This window comes from Astatotilapia calliptera, chromosome 9 (assembly GCF_900246225.1).
Source record: "Astatotilapia calliptera chromosome 9, fAstCal1.2, whole genome shotgun sequence".
In the NCBI taxonomy this organism is placed as follows: Eukaryota; Metazoa; Chordata; class Actinopteri; order Cichliformes; family Cichlidae; genus Astatotilapia; species Astatotilapia calliptera.
The window spans coordinates 10,801,448-10,829,279 of NC_039310.1; the positions used below are offsets into that span (position 1 = coordinate 10,801,448).

General features: G+C 39.9%; 4 protein-coding genes across 5 annotated transcripts; all 4 read right to left on the reverse strand.

The window, feature by feature from the left end:
* Positions 1-10: 10 nt before the first annotated feature.
* On the reverse strand, positions 11-3,468 carry dph2 (diphthamide biosynthesis 2). 2 transcript variants are annotated; one of them, XM_026179866.1, is made up of 7 exons: positions 3,348-3,468; positions 2,930-3,124; positions 2,625-2,737; positions 2,070-2,290; positions 1,242-1,931; positions 770-952; positions 11-647 (listed from the first exon to the last, which is right to left on the reverse strand). In XM_026179866.1, the coding sequence occupies exons 2-7, from the start codon at positions 3,077-3,079 to the stop codon at positions 520-522; spliced, it is 1,485 nt and encodes a 494-aa protein (XP_026035651.1). In that variant the 5' UTR covers positions 3,080-3,124; positions 3,348-3,468; the 3' UTR covers positions 11-519. The 2 variants fall into 2 exon arrangements, with proteins under 2 accessions (XP_026035651.1, XP_026035650.1); XM_026179865.1 differs by having other exon boundaries at positions 2,930-3,086; positions 3,348-3,467.
* Positions 3,469-3,725: 257 nt separating this feature from the next.
* mcur1 (mitochondrial calcium uniporter regulator 1) lies at positions 3,726-9,662 on the reverse strand. The gene is made up of 9 exons (XM_026179867.1): positions 9,220-9,662; positions 7,121-7,216; positions 6,914-7,017; positions 5,307-5,408; positions 5,064-5,105; positions 4,844-4,915; positions 4,560-4,613; positions 4,319-4,433; positions 3,726-4,210 (listed from the first exon to the last, which is right to left on the reverse strand). The coding sequence occupies exons 1-9, from the start codon at positions 9,470-9,472 to the stop codon at positions 4,155-4,157; spliced, it is 894 nt and encodes a 297-aa protein (XP_026035652.1). The 5' UTR covers positions 9,473-9,662; the 3' UTR covers positions 3,726-4,154.
* Positions 9,663-10,116: 454 nt separating this feature from the next.
* rgs9bp (regulator of G protein signaling 9 binding protein) lies at positions 10,117-13,993 on the reverse strand. The gene is made up of 3 exons (XM_026180797.1): positions 13,446-13,993; positions 11,805-12,111; positions 10,117-11,068 (listed from the first exon to the last, which is right to left on the reverse strand). Exons 1-3 carry the CDS (start codon positions 13,539-13,541, stop codon positions 10,695-10,697), a joined length of 777 nt encoding a protein of 258 aa, XP_026036582.1. The 5' UTR covers positions 13,542-13,993; the 3' UTR covers positions 10,117-10,694.
* A 477-nt stretch (positions 13,994-14,470) lies between these two features.
* LOC113029785 (kinesin-like protein KIF20A) lies at positions 14,471-21,457 on the reverse strand. Its single transcript, XM_026180795.1, has 18 exons — positions 21,130-21,457; positions 20,876-20,971; positions 20,181-20,300; positions 19,958-20,096; positions 19,696-19,880; positions 19,505-19,592; positions 19,248-19,424; positions 19,047-19,158; positions 18,909-18,971; positions 17,695-17,841; positions 17,317-17,476; positions 17,065-17,244; positions 16,669-16,808; positions 16,389-16,554; positions 16,046-16,169; positions 15,334-15,404; positions 15,131-15,250; positions 14,471-14,929 (listed from the first exon to the last, which is right to left on the reverse strand). Exons 1-18 carry the CDS (start codon positions 21,229-21,231, stop codon positions 14,714-14,716), a joined length of 2,406 nt encoding a protein of 801 aa, XP_026036580.1. The 5' UTR covers positions 21,232-21,457; the 3' UTR covers positions 14,471-14,713.
* Between the last annotated feature and the right edge of the window lie 6,375 nt (positions 21,458-27,832).

Genomic DNA, 27,832 nt, shown 5'->3' on the forward strand with positions numbered 1-27,832 from the left:
GAAAAATATGAACTGTGGGATATTTTAATACGTTCAGCAAATTGTTTTCTTTTCTTTGCAGTGTTACAATTTCCTTCTGCTATAAAGCTCAAACCCAGGGTCAGCGTAGAGGTCATAAGATTTGAAAAGTGCATTTTTATACTTAATACATTTCCACTTCATACAAGGCCAATTTCCTCCAAGTTGCGTGAATAATTTAAGATGAGTGGTCATCTGACACTTGGGCTATTTTTTTCTAACACTCAGAGATCAAAATACATTTCAGTCATTTCCTGGTTCAGAGTAACAACCTTTGGTCTGGTTATGATGTCATAATACTGTAATCACTGAATCACAGATTCCTATAATTTAAGTAATGCAGTATTAAAACTACCACCGCCTGGTACTGATGTTAATAAAAAAAACATTTAATAATCACTTTCTTCTTCCAGTAAATACAGCTTATATGCTATACATTTGGTACATTGATAGGTTATTTATTAATTTACCAAAGACATTGTGGATTATTGGTAAAAATGATCACGACGATGTTCCTTCCTCCTCGTAGGCTATAGCTATGCCTCTCCTGCCCTCTACTGCTTTCACCACAGGTGTCTCTCCCAGCTTCTGCTCTAAACCGATCCAGCTTCGACCTGCAAGAAAAGATGCTGGAAAAAAATAATAATAAAATGAATAAATAAACACTTGTAGTGTAATACAAGATATTCATAAGCGTCTACTTTTGTATAGGAATTCATGCATGTTGATTAGGTGGAGCACACTGTCATACCAGCTGAGTTTGTGTTTGCTACGGTCAGCGTCTGGTTCCTCAAGACCACAGAGGACCCATAGGCCGGCTCTGTAGGCTCACTGCTCAGGAGATTGTGGCTTCGCAGAGCACCAGTGATTAATGAAACGTCACTTTCATCCTCCTCGTCCTGCTGATCAGCCAAAGATACGTGACTCTGTCCACCTACAGCAAGTTTGGGAAGAAAAAGGTTAGACGTGGCAAAATGAAACTACATTACACTACTGATAACAGACATATAAACATTTCCTGAAGGGTAATGGCCGCATGTTTGATTTTGCAGATTTGCGTCTACTCTCTAGATTAAACCTGGGCTCTTTTGCTTGTTTGGAGAACACGTAAACCACTACACTACGAAGCCATATAGACAACACCATTAACATCCTTAACATTAATACAGAACTTTAAGAGAGTTCATTTAAGAAAAGCTGATGTGAAAAACTCCCAATCGCACCTGGCAGGAGATGTCGGAAGTCTGTGACATATTCCTCTGACCATTCCCTCTTCCTGTTGCAGGCCACCTCCATCTCAAACGGCGTCACTACAGGTTTTAAAAACCCCCTTGAGTCCAAAAGTGAGCTCTCTGGACATGCAATTAAAACAAAGATGTCAATTTCAAGAAAGTTTGCCAGTTTGGGTACGTTCAGCTTCCCCATGGCAAACATGTAGCTCTTCTTGCCAGCTCTCTTGATGGTCTCTTTCAGCTGCTCAATGATAGAGAGGTAATCGGCAACCCCCAGAGTCCCAACCAGGATGCCGACCACATTGGCATCCTTGGCCCTTTCTATAGCATAGTATCTCTTCATCAGAGCGCGGCTGATGCTTATAGACTCGACCTGCCCCTTCGCTGTCACAGGGTCAAAAGAGCAAAACGAGCACCGATTCCAAGTCATCATGAAGTTTCGCAGGGTCGCTCCCTCCTGGCCCACATAAAACATACTGCAGTCCGTGACGCTTAAACTGCTTTTCAAGGTGAACTGACGTCCAAACTGATAGATGACCTGGCCATCGTCTTGGTCAGAGAGACGGGCGTCATCATCTTGTCTTTTAATCTGCCCATGACTGTAACACTGCTCCCCTTCAACAACAATTTCAGATGCAACAAGGTTTGGATACTCTGGTGACAGTAGAGCCAAAAGACCATCTGAGGGAGGAAAAAAAATAAAAATGTATACTGGTAAATATCTGTGGACAGATGGGACGGATCGAAACACAAAAATCTGTGTTGAGACATAGTAATTCGAAGGATCACACAAACTTTTCAAGGTGACTGCAAACTTACTAATGGCATGAGCATAGTTGACATCATAGAGGATGATTATGTGACTGTGTCTGTCAGGGTAGAGTTCTCTGAAGGAGGAGGCACACTTCTCCACATCTACTGCTCTTTGCTCAAAGATGTATAACAAGGGCAGCCTTCTGGATGGGCTAAGGCAAGCACTGCCATAGTGCACAATGCAGTCAGCGCCAACGTGTTCTGCAGCGACCTCATCCACACAGCAACTGCACATGAGAGTTCAACAAAAGTGTTAAATAAGTTAACACCCTTACTAGATGAGGAATTTCCTTGCACACTGTTTTATATAACACCGAATGCTTCTTTTATATCAAAATAAAACTCCCAGTAAATATTCTCATGTACTGAAAAACAGAGCTGAGATTTTGAATCCAAAGTCTGACAGGTCTGGAGATGTTGACAAGTTTTTGTCAAAAATATCAGTGAATGCAACCTGCCACCAATTTTAAAACCCAACTTTACTTGATGACTCAAAACCATTAAAAAAACAGTGTTGCATGAGTGCATTAAAGCAATGATTTCTTAAATCTACTGTGTTACCTTCCATAGGATGTATCACCCAAAATGTATGACTTGGCATTAGTGTTTCTCTCGATCTCTTCTGCCACTGCAACTGAATCCACCAACAGCTCATCGGGAAACTGCAGAGCTACCTGCACACACGGCAACCAATGTAATAATAATTAATAAATAAAGTATAAATTAGGCACTGTTTTATATTTTTAAACTGCAGTTGCTTTTAATTAAAACAAGACATATTAAGAATATTTGGCTACTAGGCCATAAATGCTTTTGTAAACAAAGGTGAGTGACATCTAAGAAAGTAAAATGTTGCTCCTCCTTACCTTTTCAAACTGATGCTCACTGATGAAGTCGCAGGTTTTTTTAATCTGATAAAACTTTTCCAGGTCATCCGCAGGTGTGCTCGTCTTCACTGCAACTCCCACCACACGCTGAATTACAGTTTCCGAGCTGCTGCTAAACGCACCAGCCATGTCTGTGCTGTGAACCCGTAGAAATGCGTGTAGAAACACAGTAAACTGGATTCAGCAACCCAGATATTTTAAATGAAAATCTGACAGACGTTAACGAAAGTCATAACACTGAAAAACAGCACATAGTGCGGAAAATGTAGTTTAGCTGTCTGCTAGCTTAGCTGGAGCTAGATTCCCTATAGGTGTCCGCGGAGCCTCTAAACAAACTTAAGTGCTGTTTCTAATCTGTCAGGTTGTGTATTTGTAGGGCTACACAACGTATACTCACAACTCAGAGTCATGGAGTTACTTGTGGACTTATAAATGTTCACTTTACAGCTACACACGTGTCAATATGATACTCCATCCTTTCTGCTGAGGGAATGACTTCCGGGTCAAATGTTTTTCAAAATAAACTTCGCCTGGCACGATTAAGAAAATACTTTTTGTTTCGCTCGTCCGGTATTCACAACCTCATCAAAAATCTCTCTGCTATCACTCCTACAACTCTCAATTCTAGATGACTGAGTTGCAGACATATAGGTTTCCCATTATTGTAATGCTCAAGGAGTACTGATAGATTTTGAAAATGGAAAGGAAAGCAGCTCAAGCTTCCTTCACTTCACTGCCCACCTGTACTAAAAGCACAAACCTCACAGACAACAGCTAGATCAATCTTACATTTATTGATAATACATTTTATTTAAATAACACGTAATATTTGTCCCAGAATCTTTCACATATTTCTGAAAACGACAAAAAAAAAAAAGTACAAAAATCTTTGTGCCTCAGTATTAATATTATGTTCTCTCCAGTATTTAAAATTACTAAGTGAATTGTCAACTTGGTTCCAGAAGCCATAAAACAAGACAATAAAAATTTAATTAAAAAACTGTCTGGGTGGTGCGGTAGAAATTTTTGATGAATGAATGTATTTATCAAATAACTTCCACGAGTGATCGGTGAAGGAGCTGGTCCTTCCATAAGTTCTACTTGTAAAAAAGATCACCACTGCCCGGGAAATAACAAATCATAGCACATTCAGAGGATGCAGTAACAATTCAAGTATTATCAAAGTCAATGATCAAAGTCCTGATTACATCCAAACACGATAAAAACCCAAGACCACAGTGAGGCACGTAAACACTGAACCTGCAAGAGAAAAAAAATATCACATGCAATTATTTGTACCAGCTGTATCTGTAAGAAAATAAAAGATAGAAAGTGTAACTACAACCCATATTTAACATGCATGTGTACCTGCAAGGTATTTTATAGTATCCAGTTTATGAGACTCCAACATGGTTTTCAATCCAGCCACTTCTGTGTCTATTTTCATGTTTGTCTGAGTCAAATAGCGCTCCTGTTCTGCAGTCTGTAAAAAAGGCAAGGCGATAAAGACCCGTGATAAATTAAAAGCAAGCATTAAAAACCTTTAATGGAGAATAGAAATAAATGACTGAATGCAGTGTGCTATAAACCCAAATGCATGTATACAAACCATTTCCATAATCTCAGTTCGTGTTTCTAGAAGTTTCTTCTCATGCTCTGCTCTCTGAAAATAAAATGTGATTTCATGACACCTTTTGTGAGACGACATTGGTAAACGCTCCTTTGCACATGTAAAAATAAATGCAGGCAATGTTTGTGTAACTGTGACACCATGGCATAAAATGCAAACATAATTATAGGCAGAACTTCATGTGGGAACAATAAAGTCGTGTAGTTTTAAATTCAGTCATTTTTTTCCAAACAATAATTGAACTGATCTCCTCAAACACGTACCAATTCTTTCACTTGGCTTTTCTCCAAATTCATATCCAACATATTGTCTGACTGCACTTTTTTCATTTCATCCTGCAACGTTGTAAAAAAGAGACACACAAAAGAAAGTCAAAACATTTTTCTAAATGGAGATTTCAACCAAGTTAAGATAAATCAAATACGATCAAGGAATGGGAAAATGCTATTCATGAAGGTTAATACAGTCACAGTAATCACTTACAGCTAGTTGGACCTTGAGCTGGAGCAACTGGACCTTGAGTTTCTGGGAGAAAGGGCAAAACACTGACACAGTCAGATTAAGTGGAAGGAAATCGTTGGCACAAACACACTGTGCAGTCATCCCTGTTTCTACTACTGACAGACGAAACGATCAAGTCAAACGTGATACACTGTCACTGCAGTAAGTGATCTTTATCGAACAAATAATTTTTCTTCTTAAAACAACTCCGAAAAAAACATTTACCTCATTTTCTGCCAGCAGAGCAGAGAACTCGCTCTTCTCAAGGATCACCATGTCCTTCTTTACAGCGGCTATTTGAGACATCACACGCTGCAACATGATCTCCTGCCAAGATCGCACAAAACGTTAGAGGGTTCACCATAAAAATAAAGTACTGTAGTGCGAGTGGAACACACTAAATTCAGAGCTTTTAGAAAAGTTATTGCCGCTGTGGCTTTGACAGGCACAGCATGTGGTGGGGATTTAATTAACACACCGATATCAAACCATAGATGGTAATGTGAAGTATATGATAGCCTTGATCTTTCACTTTATAGCCTTTACCAAGGCTCTGGGAGAGCAAAGCATTCACATACAGCAAAGAGTGGTTTAACCTATAGAAATCCTTAATTAGTGAAGATAAATGGGTGGATACCAGAAGATGTAAAATATTAAATTATAACAAGACTTAGCTCTTATTTTTGTCCTCATATGCTTTCTCTAGATCCACAAAAAAAGTGCAGCAACTCCTCCTCCTCTATACTTCTCCATCAAAACAAAGCAAACATCACACCTGTAGTGCTCTTTCTCAGCATGAAGCAGTACTGCAGTGCAAGTGGAAAACACAAACAAATTATTATTCTTCCTAACATAACTACAACAACTCGTTCCCATATCTTCATGGTATGGATCAATAACTCTATCCTTCTGTAGTTAGTAGAGCTCAACACGTGACCCTTTCATTCTCCAAAATTGTGAAACAACCTTGATATAAAGTCCACTGCCATCTTTTACTAGACATTTCCATATTTCCACAGGTTTGTCATCTGGACCTACCACTTCTCCAATCTTCATTATCTTCATAACTACACCCACCATACTAAACCTTCTCCACTTCCTGATCCATCCTCCCCTCTCTTTCATTTCCTTCTTCCATCAGCTCTCAAAGTACTCCTTCCATCTTCCATCCTGCTGCACATCCTTTCCAGCTTAACCTCCCTGCTTAGCCAAATGATACCAGTCCTTTTCTCTTACCTCAGTGTCCAGCCTCACAGTCAACTCACTCTAAGGCCTTTAGATATGAAGTCCAGGAAGAACTATTAATCATGTACAAGCGATGTCATGGTGGCTGCCACTTGGAAATCCCAGCGATATATGGATTATGGAATTTTTTTAACATTAATACAGACTTAATAAGAAGTGGAATATTATATTATATTATAGCTAGAAAAGGGGGGTTTTGAGCAATATTTTATAATAAGATGTAAATTTTAACATTAAGAAAAAAAAAGATATTCCCATATCACTATCAGTCTTAACATTGTTAAAAGAGCCAGTAAGAGTGATCACGGAGAGCTGTATCACAGATCGGCCTTATTCTCATCAGACATTCCAGTGCCATGAATTTTCAAAAGTAACTCATCACGGACACCAACATCAAAGGTTTCTGGGAACACAAGCACTGTTTGTATTTAACTACACAGGTCAGTGTTTTCATAGTACAATGACCAACCCAGCGATCCTGGTTCACTGACCTTTACGGGACCAGAGAAAAAGGCTTGTGAGTGAACACACAGAGGAAACACAACCAACGCCTGCACACAGTGCACATTATTGTACTGCTGTCTCACCTGCTGCACTTTGGTTATCATGTCACTGTAAATGACATCCATGTTAGAGTTTGTCATCTTCACCAGTACGCTGACCATGCCTTCAGACTGAGATGTAGTGAAACCTGTTCATAAGAGAAAAAAAATATGTTCTTATAAATGAAATCAATGCAACCTACTATTTTAAAAGAAATATAATGCTGTAGCTTTTTTAATCGAACAACTAACCATTTTCCTCAAGGAGTCGCACCACTGCATGCGTATCAAAGAACAGCTTCTGGCCTTCAGCCTTTGGTACGTCTGGTTTTAGATCATACTGGAAAGCTTTGACAGAGGTTTTAAGAAACACAGCATTTTAGAATGACCTCAACACTGGAATACACATAAATATTAACATCTTGTTTAGGTTGCTGTATGTAGCTTTTGATTTTTTCAGTCTATTTATTATCTGAAATGAACCGTTCCATTTGGAATCACACACACACACACACACACACACACACACACACACACACACACACACACACACACAAAACCAATTTCCAAAAAATTTAGGATGCTGTGTAAAATGTAAATAAAAACAGAATGCAAGTGATTATATGTGTCTTATGTAAATGTACTTGATAATGATGGTGCCCAAGAACCACCCAGCACCTGGCAGAGCCCCAGATGCAGAAGATGTCCAAGCCACCCTTGTCTACCACCCCCAAGGCAGCAGGTCAGTGACCACAGTGGCCACATGGAGCAAAATCATCAAGCACCCACATCCAAGGGACAGACAGCAGCGTCCAGAAAGGAGTGACAGGGAGGGGGGATTACTCACCCTCCATCATCAAGTCCCACAGGGAACAGGGAACTATCCCATGTTTTTTTTAGATGTGTTGCTGCCATAAAATGAGCTAATATTTTCCATTAAATATTGAAACATCTCGGTTTAAACATCTGATATGTTTTCAGTGTTTTCTGTGAATAAAATATAGATGTATGCGATTTGCAGACACCTGCGAACTAATTAATTATTATGGAGGTAGCCAAAGTTTAGCACCATCACAGTCCACAAGTTGACTTTTATTTTGACATGCACATGGGCTACAGTAACTCAGTTACCATGACAAAATCACAGTACCTGTAGTCATTTAAAGTCTCGCGTGAGAGGGTTTTGAATAGTGATGGTAAATTCGATTCTTTTTACTGAATCAAGTTTTAATGAGTCACTCACCAAAGTGAATCGGTTTTGAGTCATTTGATTCACTGTCAGTTGAACAGAGTGCAAAAAATGTACATTTTCACTCAAACTTAATTTGTTTCTCTTTTCATGTAAATCCTACTGCTAAGATGAATGATTCTAAAAGAAAACAACTATTTTATAGAGCAAAAAAGAGCAAAAACATTTCTAAAATTAAGCAATTTCCTATCAAAATTGCTTAATAAACATTTATTTTATTAGTATTTTCCTTAAATGTGATATTTTCTCATCTAAATGTCAACTGAGCTGTGAGCCAGGGGGCGGTAATGCGCCTTAACATTGGTTGCCAACCAAGAAGAAGAAGCTGTGAGCCAGGAGGGAGGGGGTGAGCGAGTCCTGAGTGATTCGCTTACGATTCAGCACAGGAGGGAGGGGGTTAGTGAGTGAGTGATTCGTTCGCTCTATGATTCAGGCCAGGAGGGAGGGGGTGAGCGAGTCCTGAGTGATTCGCTTACGCTTACGATTCAGCACAGGAGGGAGGGAGGGAGCGAGTCCTGAGTGATTCGTCGAGTGATTCGTTTGCTCTATGATTCAGCACAGGAGGGAGGGAGGGAGCGAGTCCTGAGTGATTCGTTTGCTCTATGATTCAGCACAGGAGGGAGGGGGTGAGTAGCTCAAATGTGCTGTTAGCATGTTAGCAGAGCGATGCTACTGTGAACCGAGGAGCTATTTTCTTGATGTGAGCTTCTACTCAGGGTTTTTTCTTCCAGTTCAGAGCAGAAATTTTTTTGTTACGATACTGGATGTTGTGTTTTTCTCCACAATTTTAATTATGAGCTAGATACATTGCTGCTAACAGCAACAGGGATGAGTCAGTTGGGCTTGTGAATCATGATTCATGAGTCAGTAAAGTGATTCTCGAGTATTGAACGATTCGTTCATGATTCGCGCATCACTAGTTTTGAAGGGCGTATGATTGCGGTCTTTGGAAGAAACGAAGCTCCAGTTCACTTGTGCACTTTATGTAAACTAGGTCATCACAGCTAAAAACTGCCATTTTTATGGGTCGTGGCGACGTTTGAAGTGGCAGACATGCAGTTAAAGACTGTTTGATACTGTAAGCGTAAGCGCTGTTTGTTACCTCTCACGGACATCCATGTCGCAGCAGACAAATGCGTAATGTTCACTCCAGGAGCTCGTCTCCATCTCAGCGGTGTCTTCTCAAACTTGCTAAATGACGGAGTGAGGTTACACTGAGAACACGCTGAGGCTCTGACGAAAATCGATGTCGCTGCAGGCACAAAAATGCTAGCTCTGTCTTGAGGATCATACCACTTTTCTGGGTGGTTAAAGTTAAAAAGTTTAAGTCGAGACTGGCACTGTTTAAGCACCATCGTCAAGGAGAGTGTGTCCCACTAACAGCGAGTTTTGTTTTTTCTTTACCAAGGCTGTACTTCCGTCTGTGAAGCGCCTCAGATGATAAATTTTCACAGTCACGCCTGCATCGACCCTTTCACCTACTGTTCTCCGGACTACAATTGAAACTGACAAAGAATCGTCAAACTACCGGTCACGCCTTTCAAAATAAAACACCTCTTTTGTCATAATTGATTAGGTGCTAAGTCATAATGGGTATTTTATGTACAATTAGTACCAGTATAGTACCCGAAAAATATAAATTAATAAGTACTAATACATCAGAATGAATATAAAGCTCCTATTGTACTATTTTTTGTTTGTATATTTGATGATTCATATTTCAACCTTTCAGATTTGATTTACTGGACTGAGAATCTGCTGCTATCTATACTGTAGTCTATACACTTTTCTTTCATGAATATGAAAATTTCCAGTGGCTGAGCGGTTTTGTCATAGCTTTGAACCAACCTAAGAGGAGTGAGATGGTATTGCAGCCATCTTTTAGGGACTTGTCAGCCTGCAGTAACTTATGCAAGACTTGAGAGGATTTTGGATCCAAAGTTGCACTTTGAGGTAATAATTTACAGAACAAAAACACAACAAAACCCCAAGAAGACAGTTTCATATCAAAGTTGATACTTTTATATTGTGCAACTGTGCTAAACATCATCAGTTCTCTACAGCACTTTATATAGAAAATACATGATCACCTATATTAAGAAGCATTTGCACCTATGTCTTCTCAGTTGCAATAAGGAATAGGAAGTGCCTTTCTGGCTGCTTAGAAAAAAAAAGAAAAAAAAAAAAAAAAAAAAAAGTAGAATTGCTCCTTTTGTGCATCAAAAGCTAGTCAGGAAAAAAAAAAATACAATGTTGGCTCCATTTTCTTTTCAAACCGTTGTTAGTGAAATAAAACATAATTTTATTGTATAACAGGCAGTCATGTACTTTGTTTAATGCATATGGCAGCCTTGGATTCACTGCAAGACATGGCAAACAAGTTCGCATCCAGATTCATTTCAGTATTTGTAGAACGCACTAATAAAGGTTTACAATAAAAGTCACCTTTTCATCATTGCAAAGAATATAGTTAAAAGAACACTACTGTACCTGCAAAGCTTGCCAGTGTTACAGTATTAGAGAGCATTTCTGAGGTTGCACCAAAAAAAAAATAAAAAATAAAAATTAAGGTTTTGTTCATGAGAAAAGGACAAGACAGACAGATAACGTGGCTGCCACCAAAACAACTGCAAACAGCAATAAGAGCACAAAGATCAAATTGCGCTGGCATAGAGGCTTGTGTCCAGGCTGCTCCTCGTCAATGCTGAGCAGAGCCAGGGAGGCGCTCTCGGTGCTGCTGAGCGGGTCTGCGTATTGTGGCCCCCGGGGCTCCACCATCCAGCGCAACACATTTACTTTTTTCTCCATGTCATCAATCATGTGGTCGATTTGGCTGATTTCCTGCTCCATGGTGCTCCGTTCCTGGCTCTCAAGACCAGCAGGAAGGGTTGGAGGCTCCTGGTTCAAGTCTGCCAAACTGAGTGCTCGAGCTGCTACCTCACTGCCTCCTCCTGCATTACCAGAAACAAATTTTAGCTTTCCATTTTCTTTTGGCTTTTACAACTCAATAGTGGATTTGTAAAATGTGGCAGAAGCTTTCCACTTCATCATGTGGGGAAACGAAATGTGAATATTTGAACAAAATCTCATGGCAATCCTCATTGCTTAAAAATTCTAATGTAATATTGTCACAGTGGCACTACAGAGGAATAAATAAATCAGCAGCATCCAACATCTGGGGGCCATTAAAACCTGAACCAGTCCATTTAAAAGTTGGGAAAACATTGCGTATCAGTGTGATGGACCAACTCAAGCACAGCTCCACACACTTTACTTCTATCCATCAATGATAACAGAAAAAAAATAATAGTAAACTGAATAAATGCAGGGCTAGAGTCCAAATATTTCACCTTTACTGATGCCACAGGACATTCACACGAGATACTCTAAAATGTTAGCACACTGGCAGATTTGAGCATATTAATTCTGATAAAATATTATCTGCAGAGTATGAAAAACAGCTAAATACTTTACATAACAATCCAAAAAGCTTTCCCCTCCATGTGTAGTCATTGAGTCTTACAAGATACAATAATAGAGTTTCCTCTGCATTCACTCTAAAACAACCTCTGAAGACTAAAGTAGTGCAGTTATTTTGCGGTTTTCTTAGTTTTGCTTAAAGTTCGATTTCAGTTGACAACACTGCTTGCATCTAGTAGCAGCAGTATGTGAAAGGCTTGCATTTACCTTGTAGGCCAGTCTGCACCAAGGAAGCAGTGTTGGCTAGGGAGAAGTTGTCACCCATGCTGAAAACCTTGCACATGTCAACATGGAGCAGTTCTAGACTGGAGGAGAAGGCCACCCAGAGGAGCTCCATCTCCTTGCGCTGGTCCTCGGGCAGGCTCTTGTCCCGCAGATGTGAGGTCAGATGCAGACGGATGGCCTCGGCCAAATTCAGGGCCTTTTCTCGCATTTGTCTTAGCTCATCCCGCAGCTGCAAACTGTCTGTGCAGCCACCAACACATGCAGCCAAATGCCGGTAACATGCTACCACCTGTAACAAAGATTTGACAGTGCTCGGTAATATGCAGAGCTCAGGAACTCCTAGTTAAACAAAAGTATTCCAGATAATTCCCTTCCAAGGTGGCTAAACTCCAAGTTTGCAAGAGGAATGGGCTTTTTGTTTTTCATAGTAGGGACATGCCCTTGCTGTCCATATCACCTGCTGTATTTAGACCACTAATCTTAATTAGGTATTGCACATCATTAACCTTCTGAGCAGCTATTCTCTGCTAAACACTTCACCAACCAACCCACGCGCACACACACACACACACACACACACACACACACACACACACACACAAAAAAAAAAATCAGTACCGAAACTGAAAGAAAACTGTTTGGGGAAAAAAGCTGATCGAGCTGAACATTAGTCATCTTAACCTGCTTGAAACAGCAACTGAAGTGCAGAAAAACGTACACGTTTTGTTTTCTGATCTAAATCATACTGCAAGAATTATTTACTTTCAGCCGATACATTTAACCTTGGGGGGAGAGAGAGATTAGCAGGTGGTTTCATTCATTAAAAATATTAGAAATAATCTCATTAACATTGATCTATTTCTAGATAAGCCAAAGCAACCTCGTGTACTCTGAGTGGCCCATTTTCCTAGCATGCACTGGTGACGGTAAAACCACAGATGCGCTATACCATTCTTAAATTGTAACGTTTACTTTGAAAATCGGTTATATTAACACCATCTTGTCATTTTCTGCGCTTCATTTGTGGCTGCTTACACCAATTAATGAGTAGAAATACTACCATCGACCTCTAGGTACAAGGAAAATAAGATGCAAACTGCCATTGTGCAAACATCCTTTATCATACTGACAAAAATAACTTTAAAATTAAACAGTTGATTTTAATGGGGAGAAAATGTCGAACATGTCCACGGCATTATCTAACGCAGGAGAGTCGCACAGACTCAGTGGACCAAGAAATTCTTTTCAGTGAGAGTGCACTTTTAGCCACAGGGGTCGGGAATAAAGGATGTTACTTTCCCCCCTTTGTGCATGCTCTGCGTGTAAAATGTTTACGTGGCGACGGCTATAGAACTGAAACCAAATGGAGTTAATTTTTTCCCCCATACGTTTTATATTCTCATGCAATACTGAACTCTTTACATACCAAGTATTCACATGAAATTCTGGAAATTACTGCCGTGTACAAATCAACTTCCCAGCCATTTTTTCATATTCATGTCCACAAATCTATTAGACTGGTACATAAACATGCAAATACAACGTAGTAGACAAATGTAAAGGAGACTAGAGTGAGGTCAGAGCTTTCTTTATGACCAGAGGAGAAGACTTGGAGCAACTTACCTTTATCACAGATTCCACCAGATCCTTCCCATCAGCCAAAGTCTTGTCTGTGCCAACTGTGCAGTCATTGCCCACTTTGTTATTTACAAGTGGCATGAGGGATGACTTGTCCAGAGTCTAGGACTCTGCCACAGCAGACAAGAGTTTGGCCCGGCTACCTTTTACTTCCCTGGCTGCCACTGCTCCTCTTCTTCCCCTGGAAGATTCTTCATTCAGTGGCTGAGGGTCGAGACAAACTCAGTCCCAAGGCAGCATGATGCACAACAATATCCCCCTGCAGCAACTATATTGCAATTACAGGTCCTAAACATGCTATGGATGCTGGAGTGGGGAAAAGTCAAAGTAATGAAGAAAAATGAAAAAAATGATAATAAAATGATGTAACTGTTAAGCAAGGTGCTAATCCTGTGATTGACCCCTTTGCACTGACGCAGGCTAAGACAGGCAGCTAATCTTATTAACCATCAACGATACCAGAGAGGAGAGCAGCTGGCTGCCTACCACAATGGCCCCTTCACTAACTGAGGACGCTGCGCTCTGTTACTTCAAGCACACCACAGTGGCTACACCTCCTTCACTCAGCTGTAAAGGTCAATATACTCCATAAATATTTTATTAGCATGTTGGAAATTTGTTGTACATTGCACTAGGTGAGAATTAAAGATTTTAATTGACTGTGTGTAAAGATAAACTAATAAGCAGATTAGAAAGCACACTGATGCACTTAAGAGTATTGAAAGTTGTAGATGATTGCTTTGTCCTATCAAGGTTCTTTGTGGTTTACTTTCCCCTGAAGGCTCTGGAAAATGGATGGCCTTATTTTGAACAGCTCCATGTACTGAATGCATGCTTAGAAGAAGCAGGTTATATTTCTATAGCAGTGGATGCAGAAGGAGCTTTTTCATGTGGAAAAAGTCTATAGACCAAATAAAAAGACAGCACATATACGGTGAGCATGAACTCACATTACACCAATGGAGCTTTGAAACGAAGCCTTCTAAAAACAGAAGGGGATTGCTTAGATTTTCTGTGCATCTTCATATGTAAAGCATTAAGTGTACAATTTTATTTTATTTAAAAAAAAAACAAAAAAAAAACTATAGCACAAGACACGCACACAAAAATACACATTTCATTCTCAGTTAAAGGGGATTTTCTTCAAATCCGAAGGAAGTTCTTAAAAACAAAATGCAATTTTCCTCAGTTGAAAGGAGGACATTTTCATGCACTAACCGGGTGAGTGCAGTTGTTGTACAACAACTGGGCTTTCAATGGTGTACAGTCTTGCCCGTTTTCCTCAGTGTTCGGGCAGACGTTCCCTTCCGTGGTGATGTGACAGCCTCCCTGATGTTGGCGAGAAGGCCTCGCTTAGTCTTTGCTTGCACAGGGGACTTCTGGGAGAGCTTGGCAACTTCTGCCTTCAGCGAGACAATCTCCTTGTCTTTTTCCACATTTTGCTGTAGGATCTCTTCCATGGATTTTTTCTTTAAAAATAAATAATAATTTCATATGATATAGACAGGCATTATTTGTGCTGTGAGAAAAGTATTTGCTGCTTCTTGATTTCTCCTTTTTTAATTTTTCTGGCATGTGTAAGAAAGTAATTGCTCCATCAATCTAATATCTGGTTGTGCCACCCTTGGTAGCAAGAACATGTTGTGTACTCCTGCTGTGCATCATCTCACCTGATCATCAGCAGTCCTCTGCAGAGCCTCAAGATCAGCTGATTTCTCCATAAAACCATCTCTGACCTTCTGTAGCGTTTCATTAAGCTCCATCAGCCTTTTCTCCAGCGACAAAATTAGCTGACGAGCAAACATCAACACACACACATAATTACATAGCCAATCAGAGCCAGTGTTTAACTGGAAAGTTGTGTCCTTGTTACCTGTTGTTTATCCTCACACATCCGCTCTATGGCACATTTCTCTCTGTGTAGGCACCTGTATCGATCATCTCCTGTGTAGGGTTGAATTTGCTGCTGTTTTAATAAATGCTGGCCTCATGATAAAAAAGCTAAAACTTAATTGCAAATGAAAATTACAATAAATGAAGAGCAGGAAACTTAAAATTTAAAATCAAGGAAACCACTTTCCCATTAAACGGAAGTTTTTCTTCCCACTGTTCCCAAGTGCTTGCTCAGAGGGTCATCTAAGTTTTCTCTGCATTCTTGTGGGGTCTCAACCTTTCAATATAAACCGCAACTGTTGAGATTTTGCGCTATAAAAAGAAAACTGAACGGATTCAAGTTTTTTGTATTTTGGAAGGGGTTCTTTTTTTAATCCTTTCGAAAATTTAAAAATAGTCCTTATTCATAAATATACTTAAAACTACTAAATAATTTCATCAGTCTCTAAAACCTTGAGGCACTACATTTCTCAAAAATCATTGCATTTGTCAACTTTCTAAGTTTCTATTGTTATTTCAAGGAAGTTTAAAAAAAGTAAAAAGTCTAAAAGTAAAACTCTACTCAAGTCTTGATTGTTTTACATGTCCTGTGATGGTGTACAAAGTAGAGCAACGCTGAGAAATGTGTGCCACCATCCAAAGGAAAATTCACATCTATGAAACAAGACAAAAAACCCATTAACTGGACCAACCTGCTTCTCCTGCCCATATACTCAGTGGTTCAGTCTGGCTCGATTGATCCACGGTTGGAGCAGCAGGAACTACACCGGTCCTCGAAGTCAAGGCCTCCAACTCTGACACTTTACGCCTGAGGGCCTACACAGTCAAGAAGAGTCAAAGCTGTTGTGTTCATCATCAGTATCTCAGGGTGTTGGCTACTTAAATTGTCAGCATAGCTAATGTGCAGTTTACCGATTGATCCATTGTTTGACAAATCTTTTATTCAAGATTCCCTTACATCAGTACACAAGTGAATTTAGCAAGACCCTGGGAAAAAGTTTAGACGGGATATTTCAACAGCCAACTGAAACATACCTCCACTTTCTCCTGTTCTGCAGTGAACTCATCGAGTGGTACATAGTTATCCTCCAGATTGGTCATAGCGCTATGATAAGCATGTTCTTTAATAGCATCCTTGTACATCTCAAATGTGTTTTCCAGTTTATCCCGGTAGCTCTCCTTCAGCTCTTCGATCTGACGACTTCACAGTTGCAGAAGATAATATTGGAAAATAATCAACTTCACCTGAAATCACTACCAACAGCATACACATTTATGGAAGATCGCTGGCCCGCTTTTGCAAAACTGCACATACTTGCGGAGTTCTTCACTTTCCATCAGCTGCTGCAACATGGCGTCTCCCATTTCTTTGCGAATTTCGATTTCTTGCAGCAGGTTTTTTCTTCGCTCAGCCAGTAGCTTTGTTCTTAAGTTCTCAACCACATTCAAAAGTTCCTATAAAAAAATAAAAATAAATAATAATAATAATAATAATAATAATAATAAGTTGAAACAAATGAACGTTAATATTAGAAATGAGACAAAAAAACCCAAAACAAAACAAAAAAAAACCCGAAACAATTTCTATTATCTTAGCCATTATCTTTCAAGAACGTGAGTACAGGCATGCTGCTGCTACTTTCAAGCTACAGTTGGGCATAGGGCATGCTTTCAGCTAAATCAGTGTTTAATGGAAGACTTTTTTTTTTACACTATGTGGCAACAAAGACATGTCAGCCTCCTCTTCTTCATCAAGCAGCTCATCTTCAGACAGGTAACTCTCCAGGACGTTGCTGTCAAACACCCCGTTGCTCAGCAGGGGCTTGCCATCATGACCTACGAGACGAGGAGCCAGAGATTCTAGAGCCTTATCTGGGATCACCTGCACCACCTACACAAATCAGAGCTGAGATCAGTGCTTCACGTCACCAAGGCCTTTTCTGCATTTTGAACTCGGGCTAACCTGTTTGGCAACAGCTGAGAACTTCATGACATGGAGAGTCTCGTCATAGGTGGAAGCACACTGGTTAATGTTGACAATCATGGAGGGTCTTCCCTTCCCGCAGAAGAAAGCCTGGAACAGCTTGGTGAGCTTGCTTTCTCGGAAGGGGATGCTCCTCGTTCTGATGGATGACAACATAAAAGCATGCAAAAGGTTTAAAAAACACATAACCATCCGACATGAAGGTTCATTTATTCCTTCGCCAACACCATAACCAACATACAATAACGCTAACGAGGACAAGATGTGACAAAAGTTACATTACTTAAAAACAAACAAAAGCTTTAGCATTTTGTGTCAACACTCATGTTTGCTCTGGTGGTGATAGTCTCACTGTACCTGTCAGGCCCACTGTTGCGGAGCGCAGTGATACACTTCCCCAAAATAAGCAGGGAATTATTAATGTTACCCGCCTCCTTAAGCCTCTCTCCAAAAGTCTTTGTTTTGTTGCATCTTTCTGAGCCGGCCAGATCACAGAGAGAGAACCTGCGAGAGAAAAAACACAAACAGAAGAATCATAGTTTCACAATTTATGTTTACAAAAAAAGGTGGACATGTTAGTGCCTCAGTCCCAGCAATGAAGCAGAGTTCTCACCTAATAACTCCCGCTGAAGGCCCCAAAACATTCCCTTAGGGAAACTCATTTCATGTGATCCATTTTATTTTCCTGTACTTGAAGAACCATTTTAGTTTATTTTAACATTTAAAACATGATCTCAAAAACCACTATGAGAAGCACTTCTATAGCAAAGATGCAAGATAAATATCACGTTGACACAATATTCCATTTTTTACTGCACTATTATTTTCGATACTATAAGTATTGGATACCATTCCCAAAGAGTTCATTCTGTTCATCTGGACGTAGCGTTTTCAGTGGGAGTCACTGATCCAAGTGACTTCTTCAGTCTCAGCTGACTGCAATCTTATAAACAATACATTTGCACAATAGCTGAAGCGGCCTAGCCCACTAATTTGGCCAGTTTCAGTTATTGTTTAAAGTCAACTCTTTGGGATTTACTTACCTGGATGATTGAGCAAGTATCAAGATATCAGACACTCTGTCCAAGTGCAAAACTTTTGTTTTTCACTGTACTAGATTACATTTTTGATTTAAATATGATCTTCATTAGCTTTACTGCAGCAATAATGCATTTTAGTACTTTTAGGAGGACAACCACCGTTTTAAATATTGATGAACTGAGATGGAACCATGATTGTTAGTAGGGATTTTTAGCATGATTTTCAACTTGAGAAATTAGTTGCAAAAAATATTATTAAGTACACTTTACATTTATTGATTGCCATTTTAGATTGTTAGTATGCTTTATTTGCATTTGCAAAAAATCACATTCTTATTTAGCATTACACATTTGTTTAATTTTGAGTCAATTATTTTTCATCTTTATATTAAATTGCTTATTGTCTTTTTAATCCCCCCCATCTTTTATCTCAGTCATGGACGGACGGACTTTTGCAATGTTACAAAATCCTTTTACAATACACAAGTTTTCTGAGCAGGTTAAAGTTAACTTCTACTTTCATATACTTACTCAGAGACCCTTTCAGCTGTCCCTCCATTGATCCTCAGTAACTTCATTGTAAATATGCTGTGGCTGTAAGGAAAGCCTGTGTGAGTTTTGAACAGGTTGTTTAACACCACATCCATGATAAACTTAACTGGTTTTTACCTTCGGCTAGATGAGTGGTTCATCTTTGTGGCTGCAGCACTTCTGTTTTTATTCCCAAAGTGTAGCAGCTTGGAGGCTTCACCCAGGTTATGAATGTTGATCCAAATGAGGTCTGAAATCAAAACAAATGTTTTTCCTTTAATCATTAATGCTAACATTCACCTGATAATTTAAGAACATAAGCCAAGGTCATTTCCACACCTTTAACATAAGCATTTCCAGCACCATCATCGCATACACGGAGACAGGCACGTTTCTTGGATTTGGAGCACAAAGATGGCTGGAGAAGATCGTACACATACTCATTGTAGATTTCAAAGAAAGCCACCCATAAGGCAAACTGGCTGTCATTTGCTTCTGCCTGGTTGCTGGTCAGCACTAAAGTAGGAGCACAGAAGACCGTAAATATAGAAATAATAAGAATCCACAACAATAATCACTATTCTAATGAGTAGTACCCGTTTGAGTTGAAAATGCAGAAGAGGATGAAAGATGGCTGGGCGAACAAGACTGTAGACAACCACTGCCTCTGAGAGAATCACACTCCTAGACCAGAGGAGAGACGTACGAATGTAAACAGCACTACACTCAAGTGCTTTATTACCATCTTCTCTTTTCTGGAATACATTTGACAGAACTGAGTCCTTACTTCTTTAAATGAAGCAAAAATGGCAGCTTTAGTGATTCTTTCCTGCTTTACTTGGTGAAAATCCAGAGACTGCACACCATTCCTGAGGTAGGGCTTCAGGTCCATTCCCGGATACTGATGTTCTCCAATGTACTGAAAAGTGCTTTCCAGCACTCGAGGCAGTATCCCTGGCTCTTTTGGAGATCCTGTAGGACTTCAAAACATTACCAGAAGAACTTTGCACGACTTGAACTTCACAAGGATATTGTGCTTCTGTCCGTACCTTGGATTGTGAAGGTTTTCCCAGCATTGGTTACACCATAGCTGAATATCAGTGCGTTCTTCCCATCCAAGAAATCACTCATTTGGCTTTTGACTGCGTTCTCAAACAGCTCAGCCTGTGTTGTGTCAGGCCCAAAAATCTAAAAGGCAACAGAAGATAAAAAGTCGACAATTACTGACATAGAAAGGGGGGGAGAAAATGGGTCATTTCAAATGTTACTGACCTGTGAAAAATAAAATTTGTGGAGTGACATGCCAATTCCTTTCTCACGGCTCTTGATGGTGGCAGAACCTTTTGGTGCATTCAGTGTCACCGTCTGGCTGTTTTCAATCACAACACAAGCCTGAGAGATGGGAAAACAAAGTGTTTAACAGTCTTTGTAAATCCAACTATCTCAGAGTCAGAACTGGCATGGGCACTATGTTGGCGCAAAAGTGGCAACTGTCTTAAATCAGGTGCTCTTTCCATTAGTTTTATTTTGAATGCAAGACAACTGCTCTTAAATAGTATTAGGCTACAAGATCATCTAATCCAAGGGGAGTGGTGGTGGTCAGAGGGCCCGGTGGCGCCAGTGTCCGGCAGCCTCGCCTCTGTCAGTGCGCCCCAGGGTGGCTGTGGCTACAATGTAGCTTGCCATCACCAGTGTGTGAATGTGTGTGTGAATGGGTGGATGACTGGATATGTAAAGCGCTTTGGGGTCCTTAGGGACTAGTAAAGCGCTATATAAATACAGGCCATTTACATTTACATTTAAGGGGAGGGGAGGGGGGGGGGGGGACCTCTTGTGTTTTAATACAAAATGTTCCAGTCCCTTATATTCATGGAAATGTGCAGATGAGCTACAACACTTGCAGAAGAAAGCAGAGACGATACACACTGTTTTTTCCTTATTGGTCATCCCAGTATGTTCGAGTGTACCTGATCCTCATTGTTAGAGAGCTCCTCTTTAGAGAAAGGCCTCACTCTGAGATAAACGCTCATTGTCTGCTGTTCAGCTGCACTGGGTGCATCAGTCTAACAACAGAAAAAGACAAATCAAAGCAGAGGAGCTGAGTTTAAACCGTTTCTTCCAGTCCCTCCATTCAGTTACTGGGACAGACACCCCAAATAAGTGAAGAATTGGCAGTAATGGTTATGCATTAAAAACACAAACAAACACAAATAAACATTACCTGTTGCAGGGACGTGTTGCCGGGAGGAAGACAAGTCAAGTCCATGTCAACAGACTGCATACAAACACTGTTTTCCTGAATCATTTCACTAACTTTACTCATCTTCAAGTAAATTAGCTCAAACAACAACTACAAAAAGAAGTAATAGTTATTTGTTAAATTCATACATGAGATTGAGTGTAAGATATCAGCACTAAAGGTGATTTAACAGTCACTGACTACTGTAGGTTTGAAATAACTTAACAAGAGCCAGTAGACCTGCTGGTTTTCCCTCCACTGAGAATCAAGGGAAAGCTTCTAATCACTGCTAATTGGAAGCAGATGTGAGTTCAAGCAAGTCATCAATATGTCCAACCAGCTTGGAGTGCCCTGTGTGTCAGATTCTCATTTGATGAATGTGTCACTGTACAAAAAGGTGACATATTGAAAAAGTTAACAAGCAAGCAAACAAGCAAGTAAGACAAAATAGAACCGTTTTAGTCTTTGAGGATTCTTCCAAACATAGATTTCCTTATTGGTTTGATTTGATTATGATGTTGGAGAGCGCAGTCTAACCCACCAGTGTTCACTGTGGTTTAGATCTGCAGCCGGTTTCACAAGCGCAGTCTGTAGGATTAAACCAATCTTATTTTTGCTCAGGTTTACGCAAAATAAACTTAAAAATTAAGCCACCTTCACTTTGGAGTTTAGTTGTCTGGGACAAAACGAAATTACAAACAGAGATTAAGAATAACCCAAATACTGTAACATAATTAGGGTTTGGTGGGAGATACGTAAGAGGTTGGATAGAGAAGACAGCACATTATTTTTAACCCCTTTATTGAGAAACTGCAGTCTGTTTGATATGTGGCGTAACAACAGGTTACAAATGATCAGCGACCTTGATCAAAACATCACATTGGTGAACTTTCAACAATTGAAGTCACATTTAAATTTTTCTTCAGAACATTTTTTTTTTAGCTTTCTCCAGGTTCATAACTGTGTTGTCACAATTTTTAGAAACAGCTATATATGATGACCTGGAGACATTTCTTATGAAGGAAACATACAGAACTCATTTTACTTCTGCTTTTTATTCATCACTCTATGCTCACAGTAGCAGTACATTGAGTGCTATTGAAAAATGGGAGGCAGATCTTAATAATCAATATACTGAGGAGGAATCGAAAGGAACTATTAGCATAGTTAGGTTTACTTTCACTTGCAACCGCCAGGGAGAAACCCAGTACAAAATTTTGCACTGCCTATATATAGGCCCTAATGCAGAGGTAGGGAACTCCAGGCCTTGAGAGCCGGTGTCCTGGAGGTTTTAGACCTCACCCTGGGTCAACACACCTGAATCAAATGATTAGTTCATTACCAGGTCTCTGGAGAACTTCAAGGGCTGTGTCCCAATTAAGAGACCGCATGCTTGAAGTACGCGCACTACGCGTACTACGTACGATGCGTACTATAAGTACGAGAAGTGCGGAAGTGAGAGGCTTGTGAAATGGGACGGTATACGCTTTGTCGCGCTGTTCAGGTTGCCTAGCAACCATGATACTAACGCGAGACACGTTACATACAGCATTGTTTGACAGAAATGAAGGAGAAAAATTCATTTTTGTCATGACATCACTTTGATTAGTTGAGTATCTGAGGCGCTATGAATTGTGGAATATATGGGACCACGAAGCGTGCACCGGACCACGCTTGATATTTGGGGAAATCGATGGCGCATTTGGAGTATGCATTTTTTTTTAAATGAACTTTATTTAGAACAATAATAATGACAATCTCAAAGAGACAAGCCACATATTGAATCAATCAGAACAGAATCACACCTCCTGTACACCACAATGAAATCGACAATAACTGAAAGTAAACATACATACATACACATACACACACACACACATATATATATATATATATATATATATATATATATATATATATATATATGCATATACACATGCATACGTACACATCTATATACACATCTACATAATAATAATATAAAAGATGAATAACCAATACAAAAATAAATAACAATAAAAAAAGAATGAGAAAAAAAAGAAAAACAAGGAACAGAAATAAACGAGACAAGGGGGATCATAAAATCTCTGAAAGTGAGGTTCCATAAACAAGACACATAACTTAAATAAGGGGCTAAGAAAAATCAAACTCTTCTAAAAATCTATGCAATTTGATTGCTTGGGGCTTATTTATTAGCTTAAGAGATTTACGGAACAGGGAGAGTTCGTTTTTAAGAGCAGGCCATGAAGGGGGGGATTTAGCATATCGGCATTTATGTATGTAATACTTTGTTATAGGAGTATGCATTTGAAGTACACTTCAAATTGGGACAGCCGTCTACGCGTGGCGGTGACGTAACCGCACTTAAAATGCCTACGTCAAGCCTGCAGACTCTGAATTGGGACACAGCCAGCCACAGAGAAACACAGGTGGGGAACACAGCTGGGAGTAATCAACACGAGGAGACAGAGGTAAAACTGAACACACTCACATGAGACGCAGACCTTCACAATAAAACAGGAAACAAGAACACTACACAAAGACGCAGACTCGACACTGAGAGACAGACAGAAAATGACACATGGAACTAAAACCCACACAAAACATGAGAACACAAATCTTAAACACAAATAAACAGAAACATGGAACTCTAATAATAATAATAATAATAATAATACTCATAGCACCCAAAACCACAACAGTCATTCAAAAATAAACTAACAATCAAAACTCAAAATACTGGGTTGAAACTGACCCAGAACCGTGACAAAAATGGCCAATTATATTTTGGACCTCAGAATATTGACCCAACAAATCATGAAAAATGAGGTTTCAATAATTGTTTGTGACAGTGCAGCTTTCTGGCAGTAGTAGTAGTCAGTAACAATTTGATTTTTTTTCTAACAAAAAACAGTATGAAACTTAAGTTAGACTTGTGTAGCTTTCTGGATTTTATACTTATTGGTTACATATTTATTTATTATACAGGCTATATAGCACATAAAATACAAATTCACACATTTTATGTAACTGAAATGTTTAATTATGTGGGCTATAGAAAATAATTAAGTTATAGACCATATTTATATGAAACATATGCTTAATGTATATTAATCATATGTAACACCTGCATATGTCTTTAAAACAAGGCTTTGATTTTGCCACCCCATTTGATTTCCATGCCAGCCTGGAAAAATTTCTCTAGATCCGCCCCTGGACCTGTCCTGGACCAGCAACACCAAATCAGTGACTAAAAGAGCTCAGCAGCGACTGCATTTTAAGAGACGACTGAAGAAGGTGCACATCCCCAAACCCATCTTTAATACTTTCTACAGAGGTACCATGCAGAGCATCCTAACCCGCTGCATCACAGTCTGGTATGAAAACTGTCATGCGTCCAATCGCAGAGCCCTCCAGAGGATTGTGTGGACCGCACAGCGTGTTATTGGCAGCTCTCTACCCAGTCTACAGGATATTTACACCTCACTGGGAAAGCCACTAGCATCATGGCTGACCCGCATCACCCTTCCCATCAACTGTTTACCACACTTCCCTCCAGAAGACGACTCTGCGTCATCAGGAGCAGGTCGGCAAGATTGTGCAATAGCATTTTCCCCCAAAGCAGTTTGGCTCCTGAACACCAAGTGAAAATCAGGGGCAAAAGGTTTGATGGATGACTCCAAATTTAGTCTAAATCATCATCATATACGGAGGAGGTCAGGAGAGCGCTACAGCAGTGAATGTCTTCAGCCATCTTTAAAACACGGTGGATGCTCCGTCATGGTTTGGGGCTGCCTTTCAGCCAGTGGTGTTAGAAATGTTGTCAAAATGGATGCAGTTATGATGTGAACATTTTGTGCACTTAAATCTTACTGTGCTAATGACCCCTGCATCAGCACCTTGTTTGGAATAGCAGTGGAGAAGACATAGATTCAATGCTGCAGACGTCTGAGCAAAGAAAGCTTCTAGAAGAGTAAAGACTAGCTAGAAGAATGAAGATTCACAGAGTAAATGTGAAAATTCATCACAGGGCTCTATGCACTTGATTAACTGACCATGAGCAAGTTTGCTAGTCTGGAGCATTCCACATGCCACAAGATGGCAGCAAACTAAAGGTTCACAGAGAGATTTCTTAACTTTGGGACATTTAATCGATGAGTATTATTACACTTGATTAAACAAGCATGAAACTGGAAGATGTTTCAGACCTACCCCCCCCCCCCTCCACACACACACACACACACACACACACACACACACACACACACACACACACACACACACACACACACACACACCATCCACACCAGCTGAATAGCATCTGAAAGTCACATCTTTAAGAAACAGACAAAAGTCCAGCAAAGTCCCCACACAGGTCCTGAGAGATGCATCTGAACCTTCAGTTCACTCCAAGATCACACATGTGCAGGAGAACTGAGTGCTGCTGTCAGATTTAAAAGTGCTTTAAACATGATGATACTGTCTTTGTTAAACAGCAGAATAGGTTTATAAAGTATCATTACCTAAAAATAGTGAAATTAATATCTCTAAATCTACTAAATGTAGCATTTTAAATTTGGACAGTTTACAGCAGCTGATTAAACAATCGAGACAGATGTGTAGTAAAACATTTATTTAGTGTTTCAAGTCAAAAACAAACAGCAGAGATACAGAGAAAGTCTTTTGGTGAAAAAAAGGAGATACTGAACGCTGAGTTTCAGTTGGGCGAATGAGGCTGCGTTGAGTGTTCAGACTGAGCAGAAATGCACTGTGCGTGTCCATTTACATCCTTTAGATCCAATCTTGACTCTTTTACCCACTGATATAATAAACCAGTACTTTTTTTGTATGTAATTTAATCTAAAGCACCCACAGTAACATTTTCCACCACAGGACTGCACTCTAAGGTCAGCATGGCGATGCAGTGGTTAGTTCTGTTGCCTCACAGCAAGAAGGTCGTGCATGTGAATCTGCTGTTTGCATGTTGGGTTCTCTGAGGATGCTCCGGCTCCCTCTCACTGTCCAACAACTTGCTTTTTTAGGTTAATTGTTGATTCTCTTGGGAACTACAATAATCTATTGGGAATGTGATCATGAGTGGTGAACTGTCAAGCGTGTACCCTGAGTTTTACCTCGTGACAGCTGGGATACTCTTCAACCCCCTCTCCAGCAACCCTTAAGTGCTTAAGAGGAAGGAAGAAGGAAAGGAAGGAAGGATAACTACACTTTATGATCTCAGCTGTGATTATTAAAGGTTTGTGCTTTCTACACATTCCCTGTAATGGAAAGAGCAGAGAGGTGTGGTGCTTCTTCACGGCCAGAAGGAGGCACTGTGGAACCATCAAACAAAAGACCCCAGTGCTGATAAGGCAACATGCTGTCCATTACCACCAGGTATGAGGACACAAGGTAGGTGTGAAACTCATCTGATCCATCCTCAGTCGCCCCAAATGAGAGTAAATGTGTTACTTTCCTTCAAGTCCTGTCGTATTATTTTGTATGCACAAAGGTTTTAGAACAGAAATATCTTTCCCACCACCACAGCGATGACAGGGTTGAGAAGTGGATCCATCTATGTCGTTCTGCTTCTAAACAAAGACACAAAGACCGTGCAAGTCAGGGAATTCCTTTAACATACACTTTCATTTTGAATAAGGCATAAAGTTAGAACTGGACCAGGGGACCCTGAATCCTCCCTTAGTTATGCTGCAATAAGATTCTTCTCATGTCACTTTTCTGACTATGTGTTTATACGCCACTCTGCATCTTATTATTAGTTATTATTATTCTCTTGCTCTCTGGCACAGCAGCCCCTTACCTGAGCCTGGTTCTGCTGGAGGTTTCTTCTTTTTAAAAGGGAGTTCTTCATGGCCGCTGTGGGGTATGTGTTATTGTAGGGTCTGATCTTACAGTCTAAAGCACCCCTAGGCAACTGTTGCTGTGATTTGTAATTTTATTTATGTAAATAAAATAGAATTGAACTGAAAATTGTAATGAAAAGCAAAACAATTTCAAACAATAAAAACTAAACTAAAATACATAAACTGACAACAGAAAGTAAGTGAAACTAGACAAAATTAAAAACAAATGAAAAAATGAAAAAGCAAAACTACAGTAACTCTGCAGTTACCCCACCCACTGTCGTAGAAGCTGACTAGTGTGAGTGGGCATCAAGAGGCAATGGAGGAGGCTGACTGTAGGTGAGCAGCCTGAAGTTTAGTGTCGTGGAGAGTTAGCAAAACAAAAACACTGTCCCACTTTTAACCCCTGACTTTGACACACGTCGTCTCTTTTTATGCGACAACCTCTGGTGATTAATATAAAAACCAAGATTACCTTTCATGTGTTTCTGTTAAACTGTTTGAATTCTGTTTGAATTACGTTGTCGCTTGCAATTAGGTCCCATATCACTCCCATGTTAAAATCCTTACACTGGCGTCTGGTTGTGTACAGATATCAGTTTAAAATCCTCACTTTTAAGTTCATATTTTTACAAGGTGAGGCCACCACCTATATCGCGGAGCTTTTTCAACCTTCAAACTCTAAACAGGATCCTCAGAGCCAGTGATAGTGGTCTTCTGACTATTCCACGGACCCGTTTGAAAACGAAGGGGGATCTCGCTTTTCAAACCCTAGCTCCAACACTGTGGAACAGTTTACCTCCCCCACTACACACCATCGACTC